Consider the following 17,125-nt stretch of genomic DNA (forward strand, 5'->3'; position numbering starts at 1 on the left):
TCCTGGATTTAACAATTCAATATATGTCCTTTACAATTACACCTCATGGATATAGATATAGGAATAGCACTGGGCATGTGGCTTAGTGGTAAAGCACCTGCCTGTCATGCTTGAGGTGCTGGATTTGATCCCCAGCACTACCAAAAACAAAAACAAACAAACAAAAAAACAAATAAATCTAGATACCAATTCAGCTAAAGAGTAAAATAACTATGTACATGGTAAATATAGGGATTGTACATGATCAGTTAATTCACTCTGCTGTTATTTTTTAAAATAATATGATTCATATTTCTTTCTATTACTTACACATCCATTTTGAGAGTTAACTTGGACTGCTGAGATTAATAGTGTAAAACTATGATCTATGTTTCCTTATAAAAAAGCAGTTTAATACGAAGAAATTCAAGAAGAAATTTTCAGGATCTTTGATCAGAGACTCTCAGTGCTTGTTATACTACTTATGTATAGACAAAGATTCAAGTAAGGCTAAGAAACTGTATTTCCTTTATACACTAAAGATATGATCTAAGAAACAGAGAACCAGGCCTTTTATGGAAACTTCCTACCCATCAAGATGTTCTTAATTAATCCTGATGTTAGCAATTACTGTTAGAATATCTTAGCCAGTGTTACAGAAACAAAACATTTAGAGTAATATGTATAGATACAAGCTTAATTAGACTTGCCTTTTATATATAATTATTTTTAAATGCTTAAAAGTTTCCAGCTGTAGTTCTTTTCTGACATGAGAAGCTGCAGGGGCACAGGGGATTATCTACGGACTTATCTTCTCGAAGTACTCTTTGGAAGCTGTTGGAATTGTATTGATTGTAGGGGAGTCTTGTGTCCAGTTTGCTGGGCAGACTTCTCCATGAGTTTCCACAAACTGGAATGCCTTCACTAGACAGAGGGTCTCTTCCATGCTCAGGCCACAGGTAGATCTTTGATACTCAGATGCTTGATGACTCTATGGGAGTCAATTATGAACAGACCTCTGAGAGCAAGACAAGCACCTTCAAAAGCACACTGTAGTCTCAAGAAATTTGTTTGGTTAAATCCCAAAAGAGTGCAATGTTCATGTGGCACAAACAGTAGAACTTCCACTGCATATCCATCAAGGCAAGGTGGCTGAGGTGGGAGTACACAGAGACTGCAACCACTTCACAGTTCACATTGTGAAATTCATTGGCTTTGACACTGAAAGCAAAGACTTCTGTAGGGCACAGGAAGGTAAATTACAGAGGGTAGAAGAAAAGCACCAAGTATTTCCTGTTAAAGTCATCAAGGCTGGGCTGGATCCAAGCAAGGTGGTGGGTCAGAAGGAGGCAGCATTCTGTGTAGCTCTGTTACCCAGGTCTCGACAAAGGGGAATAATGCTTTGCCGACAGTGATAGAGGATCCTCCACAGCTGATCCTGCGCAGGAATCACGGCCTCCATGCTGTGTGAGGCCCCAGGCCTCAGCATTAGAAAAGGACTCCCAATTACTGACTACTCACCCATGCAGGTCTCCTGGGTTCCTTAGTGGGACCATTGGCATCAGCATGGGTGCAGAATTCCCAGATGCTGCTCTCACCAACGACACTCAGCCTCTACCCTCGCACAGGAACTCCAGCCATTACTCCTGTGTGAACCCCCATTTACCAACTTGGGGCTCCCCAGGTCGCCTCCATCTTGAGACTCTGCAGCTACTGCCAAAGTTCCTTAACCTGCGGTAGGGGCATCACAGGCTCTGAAGAAAGCCAAGAGCCACAACACTGCATGTCACAGAGCTCATCTCTGAACACTTTGCACAACGCCATCACGTCGTTCCCCCCATCCGAACGGACACCTCATCACTGAAAGCAGCTGCCTCAATTTTGTGTGACCTCCATCACCATCTTTAGTTGGGGCAACTACCAGTTTGGAACACCAGATAGCCAGGTACCCATAGTTTTCTAATTCCCCCCAAGCCCCAGCAGATACTAACTCCGCAGAGTTATTGCCCAATTCAAAATGGCCCTCCACAACAGGTGCACAGCCACCAGAGTGCAACACACAAGACCCCTGGAGAGAAAGATTCCTAATTAGGAAGTAGAAAGGAACAGGGTGAGGGAGATAAACTTTAGAGACCAATTTAGAGGGCAGGAACTATGAGGTCTACAGATGAGATGATGAGATCAAGACCCAGCACCTACATCACAGGAGCAGACCCCAAAGGAGATCCTTGAGGTGCAATCTCCCAATGGGATAGACAGGTGCCATACCCACTTCCAGGGACCCTGCATTCAAGACCTACCTTCACACCCTGGTAACCTTGAATGTCCTGAGGGTGGAGATACCAACTAAGAACAGACAACTCCACCTATGTGATGAGAAGGGAAGTAAGAAAGATACTGATCTCCAATCAAAATAATCTTTGTTTCTTCTTTTGAGATTTTTTTCATTCTTTTCCCTCTTTATTCTCTCTCCCTCACATCCCCCAACATATGTGAAACCAAACACTTTGCATGAATTAGTCTATTGAGGACTGAGATGATTGAATAGTAAATTACAGTGTTGTATATTTTTTGTTTGTTTTTCCTCTCCAATTTTTACTATTTTAACATTTTTTAAAATTTTTCTTAATATATATGTGTTTGTTTTATGTATTCTACTATCATCCCTCTTATTGTCTACCCAAAATTACTATCTCTCTATTCTCCTGATACTAACCACCTTCTTGAGATTTCTCTTTCACGCTTCCTAAAATATAATACTCATCTCATACCTCCTGAGCATATCTTCCTATACCTCACTCCTAGTTCTTTGTCCACCATCAGAAACTGTAAACCCTTTTACAAACCTACTGATTATATTGTAGATAATAATTAAATTTGCCATTTCTGTACTTTGTGACAAAACTGTAAAGTCTTAATAACAACTATTTGTTTTTAGGTGGTATTTTGTTTATATTGGGATCTGTTAATATTATTATTCCGTTCAATGAAGAGGTACTGGAACCATGCAAGGTCACAATAAGCCTATGGGTAAAAGCAGTAATGCCTCTGATCCACAGAGCTAGATAGGAAGACATGTGAGCAATATGAAAAGACAAGGAAAGAAAGTGCCTCAAACAAATCAAGATACCACATTATTAGAATCCATGGCCAGCACAGCAGATGAAATGACAGAGAAGGAGTTCAATATGTACATAATTAAAATGTTCTGTGAATTAAAGTCATCAAGGCTTAGCTTTTGGAACTCTCCTTTGGCAACAGCTGTACCTTTAAAAAAGGGTGTGTGCTGAGTGGCAGCAGGAGCATGGTAGGAGGAATTGGTACTAAAAGTCAATTTTGAATGAGAAGAGCCATAATACTGTACGTTTGTCAAGTGTGTTCTTCTAGAAGCAACAGGCCTATTGCCAGCAGCACTATTAATAATTACTTGGCGGTGGATTGTCTTTAAATGCAATTGTATATTCGATCATACCAATCATCACATATAAACAATTAATGCAAAAAGTGTTGGGTGTGCTGGAGCAGCCCAACTAGTATTTAATGCATATTAATTAACACTACAAGCAAATCACACAATCCTAGGGCAATTAAACACTACACACAAATCACACAACCCTAGGGCTACCCAAGCCTCCAAATACCTCTGATGCTAGGCAACTTTTCTTAGCCAAAGAGCAGACATTGTTGTTGTCCGGTGGTTCTCTCCAGCAGAGTGCTGGACATCAGGAAATGGTGGAATCCATTTGGGGATGGACAGCAAAGCAGCCAGTCTCACTGATGTCTTTGAGCAGGCTCATTGTTGTGGCAGGACAAGTGATTTAAATATAGTTCCAAGTTGGTGGGTGTACCTTGGTGATTGGTGGTTACATTCAGTAAATGTCAATGACCATTGGTTCTGTCCAGTGAGATGATGTAATCATAACAGGACATGTACTTTGCACACATCCATGGAGCTGTGCTCCCTATCGATTGTAACCAGTCATTATTAAGTGTGCCTATGGCTACTGTCCCTTAAAGCTCCTTATCAATTGCAACCAGACATGACTAAGCAAGCATGCAGATTGCTGCTATTCCTTATGGCCAGCAACTTACTTTGTCTCATATATCCTAACATGTCTGTGGCAAATGCTCTTTATGAGGCCTAAGGACAGCAGAGAAAGAAATGTCCCAAGAAATGGTGCTCACATGTCCAGCAATGGAGGTCATCATCTCCAGTGCATAGGGGAACTGCAGGGTGGGCGGCTTAGATTTTATATTTAAACATAATGCATTTTCAGTAAACAACTCCTCAAATAACTTGACACTATAAATCAAATTATGTTTTTATTCCACAATAACAATTAAACGTAGTTAGCTAATCAGAATCTGATTCCTCCTTCTTCCAGCTATTATCCTTCTAAATGTAGTATCAGTCTTTATTCCACGGGTTGTTTTATCAACAAATCAGCCTTCTGAACTGGCATTCTTTGAGAACAAACTCAACTGTAATGTGATACAATGTCTTTGAGGTTTTACCTGCTGTTATTCATATCAATCTATTTCATGCCCTCAAATACACTTCTACATCCTTCTCTCTCTCTATTTGGGCATGGTGATGTTCTTTCTCATCTCCTTTGCAAGCCTCTTGAAGAAGTTGTCAAAGACCTCTCTTTTTATGTATCCCATAGCAACTAATATAGCACCTTATCCATTAAAACAGTTTTATTTTTAACAGTTTACTTCCATTTAGATCCACTGAATGTTAAGTACCTGATAAAATTTATCTTCTATATACATAGATTGAGATGACAGATATAAATATAGATATGCTTTAAAGACAATTGCTTTGTGACTGAGAATTTGTAAAGACCATCTTTAGAATAATGTAGAATTATTTTACTTTTTGATTTTATGCTTTTAATCACTTAATGTTTCAGCTTTGTTTGAAATTGGTTTGAGCAATTTTTGTAATGCTTGGAAGGCACAGAAATTTTAAGCTGATGTACTTATTAAATGCAAAGCCAATTTTTGGAAAAAAATGCTATTTTATAAAACTATAAGATGGCAGACTATAAGTTCTTGATTAAAATTCATTTAGTATGCTATCTGACTGAATGTACTTTAAAAAAAATCTTTGACATGTTGATCAGATTAAATTGATTTAATCTCAGCTGAAACTTAAGTTCAGCATTAGTCATGGTTAATTAGTGTCAGAAAGGATATGTTCTAGCTATTCATTTACATAATATGAGATTTCTTTTTGGTGGAATATGAATTAATTAAATTTCCTTTAATTGTAGCAGCTATATGCAACACACAGCTTCTAGCTTATGTAAAATTCTTAATTAACTTCTACATTATGGCCAATATCTTAATACAAACCTCTCAACTAGAGTACAGGATTTTTAAGGAAGAATTTTAGAGAAGAAAAAATATTAAAAAAAGGAAAAAAGAAAAATTTACACCAACATAGAAATAGTGGATGATGTAGAATTTATAGTAGAGCATTTCTACAAAGTCAGGGAAACTGTACTGATTCAGTAAGCTACCTTAATTTCTGACTAAAATGTAAAATGACCACATTCTCTCAATAAATCTGAGTTTATTCCTTCATCATAAAGAATAAATAAAACACTCTCTTGGCAAATATTAACCTGTTTCTTGAAAATAATAAGAAATATAAGAAATACAATTATAGAAAATATTTGTGAGTCAAATTCCTGTGTTTAAATGGCAGTAGCATTTTTGATTCTGTAAACATTACATTGACAATTTGCTGAAGTACTGCTTTAAGAACAACAAAAAAATATTTTGTACATTCAAATCAATTCTTATTTTCTAATCATAGTTGACTAGAAATTTTGGACCTTCCTTTTTATGTAGTATAATTGATAAAAGAAAAATTTAAGTCCAATTAAATGCATTCTTTATTATTTGGGCAAAAAAACAATGCATGAATTGGGCTGCACTCAAATCAAAATAATGTTCAGAGAGTTTGGTCTATCAATATTAACAATGATTTTTTTTTTAAACCAGGAACTGAATCCAGGGTTGCTTAACCACTTACCCACACCCCCAGCCCTTTTTTTCATTTTCTTAAAATTTTAAAACAGGTTTCCCTAAGTTGCTTAGGGCCTGGCTAAGTTGCTAAAACTGGTTTGAACTTGCCATTCTCCTGCGTCAGCCTCTGGAGCTGCTGGAATTACAGGGGTGGGCAACCACACCAGGCATCAATGAGTTTTCATAGGCCAACTGCAAAAACAAGGTAGAGAGACTCTTTGATTGGCTACAGTGAGAAATCTATTTTATTTGGGCATGATATTAGGAGGCATTTGTCTTAATTGGACATAGTTTGATCTGTTGGGTGTTTCTGATCTGCTGAAGCTTGCCTGTTTGTAATTGGCTGAAACCTAACTTTTGTTTCAAAAATATGTACTCATAATTTGATTTTGGCTTATTCATGTACCAAATTAGGTTGCGTTTTGTTACTTAGGCTCCTGAAGTATGGAGACAATCTCAGGTTATTGGCCCCCTGCTAATTTAATTTAACCTATTGAACTTTAAAAAGTTAAAAAGAACCAAATAAAAACTTGTTCTATACCATATCAATAAAATTAATCACTGTGGTAAGTTTTCCATGCCTTTTTCCTAATATCTTCCAAATATTTGCATTATTTTGTTTGGTTTTGATCACAGCATTATTTTTTCATCTTTTCCACTTAAAAGCATTTCATACTTATTTAGCTAGTCTTTTTCTTAGTCTTATGTTTATTTTGGTTAAAAATTATGATTATAATTTATAATCAGTGGCCCTAAAATGTGGTCCCAGAAATAGCAGTATCTCCGTCACCTGGGACCATGTTGGAAATATACACTTTGGACTGCACCACAGATCTGACTGATAAGAAACTCTAGGGTGGGGTGTGTTGATTGGTGTTTTGTTAACATCTTTTCACTATTCTAATTCATGCCAAGGTTCAGGGACTACTGATTTAATTATGTTTTTCCAAATTTATTACACATTTACATGAGGTATTATTAGTTAATTAAAATAATAGAAAAGGTATTCAATAAGTTATATTTCTATTTCAAACTTTATGGAATGTTTCACAAAAATTAGAATATTATATTAAAAATGCAAATATTAAAAAATATTTTCTAGAATTATTCTGATTTTCACTTTAAATTTGCTTTTTTAAAAACCATGCTACAAATGATGTTGGCCTTTCCCATGTAATTTTAATTTTGCTAATTTAAATTTTATTTGGAGAGAGATCAAGATGTTGGAGTAGAGGTAGGTAACAAATCTCCATTTCTCAACACTTTTGAATTGAAGCAGTGAAATAATAGCATATTAGAGAGGACAGTGACCGAGGGAATGGACAGGAACAAAATATTATACATCAGAGACTTGGAGGTACTTAGAAATTTGTGTTGCTGGAATAGAAAACAGAAAAGAGTTTGGGGAATTTCTCTGAAGTGTACCCTCTGAGTAGTCTGTGTAATGAGACTGCTGTGACCTAAAGGCTGCCAAGCTTTCGCCATGTCCCTAACCACTGACAACAGGACTGGGATGGAGCAGACCAGAAAGTAGAATACTGAGAGGAAGAGTGTGGCACCTTGGGAATAGAGCACAATTCTGATGTGGGACACAGTTTCATAATAATGTTTCATGCCTCAGCTGTGAGCCATTATTTCATAACCCAGCTAATGCTCCAACATGTGCTGGAGTTGAATGTCCCAGCCACAGGATCATATGAAGTGCCCCTGCTGTCGGCCATCACCATATACTCCAATTATAAAATGCCTTGTGCCTGTTCATCCTGACTGGCATGTCTCTATTGTGGATTGCCATACACTCTACAACCCGAAATCTACCCAGACAGGCTCACATATGTCTTCATAGTTCTGGGCATATGTAGAAATTTTATAGGCAGCCACAAAAGACTTCTTATCAACTAGGGAGAGATTAGATTGATAGACTTCAGACAATTAGGGTATTTCCTTTGACCCTCAAAATCACTCTTAGGATGCTGGACACAACAAGAAATGACAAGAGCAACCTAGATTCTCACCAGAGAACTTAACCTGGGTAGATGTTAAGACCCAAGTTCAGCACAGTTTTTGAAGTAGCAAGCTAAACTAGGGGACAAAACGCAAATATACAGCTCTCCAATCCAGCTTGGAAATGGCTGGTGTGGTTGCTATCTGCATACCCAGAGAAACACAGAAGACAAACTGAGGAGATATGAGTATTTACTATGTATTGCAAAACCTGGTGTATTGCAAATATGGAATACTCAATAAAAATACATCTCTACATCCCAAAGAGTACAACAAGGAGTAGTTTAAAAGTTCAGCAAGAAATAGTTTAAAAGTAGTGATATATATATTTTAAACTGGTATTTTCTTCTGTGTTGATTTGGCAGTTTTGCCCATCATTTGATATTGCATATACTATTCCAATTTTATGCATTTTTAATGTCTTAATAAATTAATTGGATTTTTCTTTTCTTTTCTTTATTTTTTTTAGGCTCACTTTTAGGCTCTCTACTGTTTTGCCTTTTTTTTCTTCCTGCATTATCTACTTTTTTCTCTTGCCCCCTACAACTTTTTCCTTGACACTTCTTTTTTATTTCTTTTTATGTACTATATATTTTAACAATTATTGTACTTCCTTTAATACCTAATTTTCCAGCCATCTAAAGCATTACTTCCTTTTTCAATTTCAGACTTGAGAGTGGTAAAGATTAACAATAAGTTTTTATGGTTTGTTTTTATGCTATTTATTCTGAAGTGGTTGCAGTTAACGATTATTATTATCTCCTCTAAAAGTGATAATTTTGGGAATTAATCATAGCACCAGAATCATGTTGAGTGTTTTGACATAGAGATATATCTTCAGTCTGGTGCACATAGTAAAGAAAACAGCAGCTCATAAAAGAACATCACAAAATAATAAAGGATATAGCTATCCTAATAGCTATGCAAATATCAACAAAAAATATAGGGAACATGAAAAAACAATGCCATAAGACACATCCAAACATACTTAACACTCCAATAACTAAACTCACAAATATCAAAGTAGAGGAAATAATGTAAAATGAATTTAAAAAGTTAACTTTTAAATTACAAATAAACTAAAATAAGAAGTAAGAAATAGACTAAGGAAGAAAATGGAGAATATGAAAGAAAATTTAAATAAAGACATTTTTTAAAAATACGAGCAGAAATTTTGAGAGAATTGCCAACTCACTTATCAAAGCACATCAATGTGAATGACAGTAGATTTCTTAGCAGAGTTCTAAAGTTCCGGAAGGCACAAAATAATCTATTTCAAGTCCTAAAAGAAATAGTTGCCAACCTCATTTACTGTACCCAACAAAGTTATCCTTAAGAATCAAAGAAGGAATAAAATCCTTTCAAAATAAACATAATCCAAAGGAATTCATGAAAACAAAGCCAGCACTGCAAAGTATACTGAAAGAAATCATGTACACTGAAGAGAAAGATAAAAAATACTAAAAAGAGACCATGGTAAAGAATAAATCAAATTAGAAGAATAATTAAGCAAATAAGAACTAGGACTTCTTCAAAAATTGTAAAAACAACAAAATGGCAGGAAATAACATATACCTGTGTATAATAACACTGAATGTAAATGGTCTTAATTTTCCAATTAAAAAATCTAAACTAGCAGATTGGATTTTCAAAATCCAAAATCAATTGTTAGTTGTTTCCAAGAAATATACCTCAAAGCAAAGACATTCACAAACACAGTGTAAGAGAAAAGAAAATGAGATGCCCTGCAAATAGAATCCAAAAACAAATAGGATGAATCACTTTCATATCAGTAAAGCAGAATTTGAACTCAAATTAGTAAGAATAAGGGCTGAGGTTGTGACTCTGTGGTACTGTCCTTGCCTTGCATGTATGAGACACTATGTTTGATCCTCAGCACCACATAAAAAAATAAATAAATGAATAAGCAAATAAAATGAAGGTAAAAAAAAAAAAAGTTGAAAAAATTGTAAGATGGGACAAAGAAAATTGTTCAATATTGGTAGAGAACAATCCAACAAAAAGATGTAATGATTGTAAATGTTTATACTCCAAATGTTGGTGCACTAAATTACATAAAACAAATATTACTAGATATAGATGGATTGATAAAACCCAATACAACACTTCTGTACACCAGTATCATTAACAGATCATCCAGGTACAAAGTCAACAAAGACACATCAAATTTAATCTACACAATAGATCAATTAGACTTAACAGACATCTACAGAATATTTTATCCAATAACAACTAAATAAACATTCTTTTCATCTTCTCGTGGACATTACTACAAACTGATCATAAGATTAGTTCATAAAACAACTATTAGAAGATACAAAATATCTTGCATTATTTTCAACCATAATGTAAATAAATTAGAAATGAACAACAACAAAAAAACTACAGACTAAAGAAATTGTATAAATACATAGAGACTGAACAACACACCTTTGATCAATAAGTAGAACATTGAGGAAATTAAGAGCAATTCAAAAACTCTTAGAATCAGATGGAAATGGAAACACATCATACCAGAATATCTGGGTACAGGGAAGGCAATTCTAAGAGAGAACTTTAGATCTATGAGTGCCTATAAGAAAAAAAGAGAGAGAGAGAGAGAGAGGAAGAGAGAGAAAGAGAGAAAGAAAAAAAGAAAAAAGCAAAGAAAGAATGAATGAATCTCAAACAAACAACCTAGTGGTAGATCATAAGATCTTGCAAAAGCAAAAACAAACCAATCCAAAATCTAGTAAAAGAAAGAAGTATTAAAAAATCATAGCTTTAAATTAAAGAAATAGAAACAAGATGAATAATACAAAGGATAAATGAAACAAAGAATTGGTTCTTTGAAAAAATAAATAATAATGAAACCCTTTTATCCATACTAACAAAAGAAAGAGTAACACAACTCAAAATAAAAATAGTCCCTAATGGGACTATTTTAATAAATTATTAAATATAGAGAAAATGGGCAAATTTCTAGGCACATACAAGCTACCAAAACTGAACTAAGATGATACAAAAAACCTTAACAGACCAGTAATGAAGGATCAGATGGTTTCATAGCTAAATTTATCAGATATATAAAGAAGAACTCATACAAGTATTCATCAATTTATTCTGGAAAATTGATAGGGAGAGAACACTTCCGAAGAGATTCAATGAAGTGTTTATCACTGTGATACCAAAACTGGATAATTATACTTCAATGGAAGAAAATTACAGACCAAAAATCATTGGTGAACATAGCTGCAAGCATGCTCACTAATAATAGCAAATTGAATTCAATATACACTAAGGCCATATACCATGATCTTGTTGGTTTTATCCCTGGAATACAAAAATCAATTAACATTCACAAATAAATAAAAGTAATACACCACATAGGTAGAATCAAAGATACAAATCTCATGATATCTTACTCCAGTGTGAATAGCAAGCATCAATACTACAAATTCCCACCAGGTTCAGTGGCATACCCCTATGCTCTGATCCACTCTGGAGGCTGAAGCAGGAGGATTGAAAATTGAAGGCCAGCCTCAGTAATTTAGCAAGAAACTCAGAACTTATCAATATACTGTCTCAAAAATAAAATAAAAAGGGCTCCATAAAAATATAAAAGAAAAAATTAAGAATAAGTATTTGGGAGAGTGCTAGGCAAAACAAACCCTTTTACACTTTTGGTGGGGATATAAATTAATACAACATATTATATAAAAAATAGTATGGGGGGGTTTCTTAAAAAGCTAAAAGTAGACTTATGATATGATACACCTCTTCCTGATATTTATCCAGAAGAATTATAGTCAACACACTTTACAGATACATACATACCTGTGTTTATTGAGCAAAATTCACAATATCCAAGTTATAAAATCAGCCTACAAATGAGCAGGTAAAGAATATGTGGTGTATATATACAATAGAGTTTTATTCAGCTATACAGAAAAACAAAATTATGCCATTTGCAAGAAAATGCATGGGACTGCAGATTATAATTTTGAGTGAAATAAGTTAGACTCAGAAAATTATCATGTATTCCCTCATATGTGGAAGCCACAGGGAAAAAGAACAGAGGGAAACGGGATCACCATGAAAGTAAATGAGTGGCCATTAGCTGAAAGGGAAAAGATTATAGGGAAAGAGGAAGGTAGGAATGACGGGTATTAGTGAGTAATTTGATCAAATTGTGCTCTTGTGAATATGCAGATATTCTACAATAAAAGCCACTGTTCTGTGAAATTCGATGTTCAATAAAAAACTGATGTCAGAGTACATGCATGCATCAATATGAAAATAAATTTAATGTGTGGGCTTTGTTTGTAAAAATGAAAATAAAGCTGATCTTCATAATGTGTTTTTTGGTCCTGGGGTTGTAGCTCAGTGGTAGAGCACTTGCGATGCATGTGTGAGACTGGGTTCAATCCTCAGCACCACATAAAACTAAATAAATAAATAAAGGTGAAAAAAATGTTTCTTTTCATGTTTGAATTATAAAAATTATTTTCTGAAAGAGGAAATGACATTAACACTAAATAGAATTATATATATAATTCTATAATTTTATAATAAAAATATATAATCATATATATATATATATATATGATTATATATTTTTATAATATATATATCACACACACACACACACACACACCAAGGCCTTTAATCCTCATAACAATACAATACATTATTATTATCCCTATTTTACAGGAAAGTGAGTGACAGATGTGTTAGGTGCCTACCAATATCCTGAGATTGACAGGTTGTGAGATTGTATTTTAAACTTCATCAGAATCTGTTAATCATTATGGTGCCATCATGTAGGGAGATAGTTTAAAGCTTTACACATGATGGTACTCTGAGAAGGGGGAACAGGGTTCAAGCAAAGGAGGTGTGAAGGAAGGCTGAGAGCATTTTGTAAAAGTTCATCTCTGTGTTTTGATATAAGCCCTTTGAAACTACAGTGCAACAGATAATATTGAAATTATATTGGAACACATTTTCTTTTTGATACATTGAAATGCACAGATTATTTGAACATAGGAAACTAATGGTTTTCTATTCTTTATCTTCAGGATTTCTGATTCAGGATGGCCCTTTTGGATCTTGTGAAAATAAGTACTGTGGCTTGGGAAGGCACTGTGTGATCAGCAGACAGACAGGGCAAGCAGAATGTGCCTGCATGGACCTTTGCAAACGGCACTACAAACCTGTGTGTGGATCTGATGGAGAATTCTATGAAAACCACTGTGAGGTACACAGAGCTGCTTGCCTGAAAACGCAAAAGATTACCATTGTTCACAATGAAGACTGCTTCTTTAAAGGTAAATACCGGTGAACCTGAAGTGTCATTTCTATTTCTTTCCTAGTCTCTACTAGTCACTTTTGCTTAAACTCTAGTATGTTTTTATATCAGCAAGATATAAATAGGGAAAAGAAAAAGTTAGCTTAATTATGCTGATAAGCAGCAGTGTGTAGAAATTTACATGGAAACAGTTCTGATACTACATTATGAGAATAAAGCTAGCCAAAATATGACTCACAATTTAATATAGCTTTCAGCATTGCACCATATGGCTTCCCAATCATGGAGTTATGTTAGGGACCCAAGGTGGCCAATTCAGTCTACAGTTAAATCCACCCAATGAAAAGCACCTGGAGTGGAATTGAGGGAATAATGAATGCCAAGCCATGCTGTGATAACATCTCATTTTTTTCCCTCATTAAAAGTGATACTTTCAGTTTGTACCAAATAATTCAAATTTTATGGAATCTGCAATTTCCCACTAAAATAAGTATGAAGAAATCATACTAAACTCAATTAGTGAAACTGAGATGACAATAGTTAAAAAAATTTTAGGGATTAGTATTTATTTTCATGTACTTGAAATTATTGTTTTATTGAAAGATATTTCTAAATTCGTAATTTGATATGTTATTTTAACATGCTGTATAATAAATCATCAAATATATTAACATTTATTTACTTATAAAGAAATTCATTGTTTATTTTATTCTGGAGAAAATATTTTATGCTAATAATAATTATGATCCAGAATGAAATTTTAGAATTAAATGTATAGAACTTCCTCCTTCTAAAAATTTTAATGGTCAACTTGATTCCTAATCTTTGGTTGGTTATAAGTTCCAGTTTTTCAGAATGTGCCTGTGTTTATAATTGAAAAATTATGTGACACTTTTATTCTTAATTAAAATTTATGGCTGAAATATGCTATTGCACTTCACTACACATTTGTTAAGATAAAATAAACACTACTTTGTTTTTTTCTTTTTTTTTTTGATCATGGTAGAATAGACTATTATTTTTAAGGTAATAAAAATGATAAGATTGGGGATGGGGTTATGGCTCAGCGGTGGAGAGCTTGCCTAGCATGGGCGAGGCCCTGGGTTTGATCCTCAGCACCACATAAAAATAAATAAGTAAAATAAAGATTAAAAAATGATTAGACGTTTCAAATAATACATGATATAGTACACCTTAGTATGGTAACTAGGAGTCAAACATAAGAAAACACATAGTATTCTTTGTGTAACTTAAATGTGCATATAGAATATTTCATCATACTACATTCACTTCTTTTGCCAAATCAATAGCAGCAACTTTAGTCTTTGTTCATTACCCTTTTGTATAAAGTCTATTTTACAAAAACTTAAAAATTTTAAATTGGTTTTATTAACATTGTACTTTGGTGTTCATAGAAAAATATTTTTCTGTGATTTTGACCTCAGATGGTACAGTGGAAATTATATTACTGTTTTGAAATGTCATATAAAATCAGTAAATGATATATAATAATGTAATATGTTAACTTAGTATCATATTTCAAGTTAATGTTTTGTTTACCTGATGACCTAATTATACAGACACATATGATATTAAATATCATCTAGGAAAACAATGCAGTATACTAAGAGTTTTACAGAAGGATACAGTAAGCATGAGGTCACTCAATATATCTAAATCAGCTTGAAAGAGATGATGTAAGATAGATTATCTTTCTCATAAGTCTCCTTCATAAAAAAAGTATTTGAAACATTTTTTACTTCAGACATATATTAAGCATATTTATTAGATCTGTATTTCTTTTATGCATTCTCATCATAGATAGTATTGAAATTACATTTATATTATCTGAGTATTTACCAAAGTTTAGCAGTTCTCAGAACCCATGGATTTTCTCTTTGTTTGTTTTGATTATTTGCCTAAAAAATAGTTAACTCATAAAATAACTTTACTTCAGCAGAAGAGAAGTAAAAACTATAGAACAAAGTGAATTAACTGTCTTATTAGTATGTATTTTACCAAGTATATGATGTAGCACATTCGGTACAACTGAAATCCTAGGATTGTTGTGATGACTAAAATTAATTTTGTGATTATGGAACTTCACTTGTTGCTTCCCATAATGGTCCAATTGAAAAAGAAAAATCTTTAAATTCAAGAACTACAAAACCTTGTGTTTAATTACATAGTTTTTCAATAGAAAAACAAAACAAAGGAAAACAAGCCAAATAGAAAAAAAAATTGCTACTTCATGACTAAAAAAGACTGTAAAAACCTTAAATGGACGGTCAAGGAAAAGAGCCAAATCATGTTATGAGCTATTTTGTTTTTAATAAAACTGTACTGGAACAAAGCCACATCCATTTGTTCAGTAGTTTTGCAAAAGGATAGTTCAATACTGTAGTTGTAATCAATTTATTTCGGCACATAAAGCCTAAGTAATTTTTAATTGATCTTCAGAAAGTTTGTTGATACCCACATTAAAAAATTGCTGGTACCTTAAAATTCAATAAAATCTACTTTAATAATATTACCAGATATTTATTCATCTATATTCTCTTGACTATTGTTTTGACTGCTGGGATGGATCTGTGTGGTAAAATTGAATAGAATTAAACACACAAACACAAACATATAAATGAATGTAAATAAAATGGATAGAACCAAAGTCAATATTCTGCTTGTAATATAGTACTATAATGTTGCAAATATTAGCATTGGAAGAAACTTGTCCAAGGATTCATGGAATGTGTATTATTTCTTAAAAATGCATATGCATCTATAATTATCCCAAAATTTAAAAACAACTAGTGAAAGGGACATAAAAAATATTAGAAAACACTTAAAAATGTTTAAAGAAGGTAAAATTTGTATCATCCATTACTTATTTGCAATTTAAGGTAAGTCCTATTTGTTTCCTATATTGAATTTATCAGATATATGTTTTTTATTTATATGTAAAATTATTTAAATAGATTATATACCCATAAGTAGTGATTAATTGTTTTAAGATTTTAACTCCAGGTTTAAAGCATTTATCTGTATAATGAAATATTATATATGTAACCTATATTTATAAATCTTCTTCCTGCTATTTATATTACATGCTAAAATGCCTATCAATTGCAGCATTGGCCATTATTGACTTTTAAATGTATACATGAATTTAATAAGCATTTTCTTTAGTGATTTATGATTTGTAGATTTACATAAAACATATAATGCAGCTGGGACATAATATTTTTTGAATTAATTTTCATTCATATTTGTGTGATCATGAAATACCTGGGTACAATATGATATAGAATATTGTGGCATCAAACACTTTGTGACAATATTCAACATAACATAAAACATTCCATTCTTATATGCTGCCTAGCTATATATTTTTTGTGAGAAGAGAATTTGACCTCAAAGTCATTTCTGAAGGGATTCCTAACCCCTGCAATTCACATCAGCACTTACAGCAAGCACCATTTCCTCTCACTCTGACACCAGATCATTCTGTCAAACAAAACAAAATTTACTTATGCAGTGTGTACATGTAAGCTGGATTAAAAAAAAAAAAAAAACTCAAGCTCGAACCTATGATAAAATGAAGAGGGAATTAAACTTTTTATGAGAAAGTCAATTGAACAGAAACCCTTTTGCCATTTACTATGCTGAGAATAAAACTGCCATCAAGGCAAATGTTCTGTGCACTTAACGTGCATCATGAACAATAACAACTTTAGGAATATGGTTGTTAAAGCTATTTGCACATTCTTTGAATGAGTTTCGACATCCTTTTTCCTT

The 17,125-nt window shown here is 33.4% G+C and overlaps 1 protein-coding gene and 1 pseudogene across 4 annotated transcripts in view; one reads left to right on the forward strand and one right to left on the reverse strand.

The window, feature by feature from the left end:
• Fstl5 (follistatin like 5) overlaps positions 1 to 17,125 on the forward strand; it is a 781,198-nt gene that overhangs the window by 263,743 nt on the left and 500,330 nt on the right. For all 4 annotated transcript variants that reach the window (XM_058583868.1, XM_058583869.1, XM_058583870.1 and 1 more), the window contains exon 4: positions 13,101 to 13,349. In XM_058583868.1, the coding sequence (XP_058439851.1) occupies positions 13,101 to 13,349 (249 nt within the window). The remainder of the gene's footprint in view (positions 1 to 13,100; positions 13,350 to 17,125) is intronic.
• LOC124102667 (thioredoxin-dependent peroxide reductase, mitochondrial-like) lies at positions 779 to 4,185 on the reverse strand (annotated as a pseudogene).

Source organism: Marmota monax, unplaced genomic scaffold, assembly GCF_021218885.2.
Source record: "Marmota monax isolate L192 unplaced genomic scaffold, Marmota_monax_Labrador192_F-V1.1 WCK01_AAM20220418_F8-fsc00002, whole genome shotgun sequence".
Classification (NCBI taxonomy): domain Eukaryota; kingdom Metazoa; phylum Chordata; class Mammalia; order Rodentia; family Sciuridae; genus Marmota; species Marmota monax.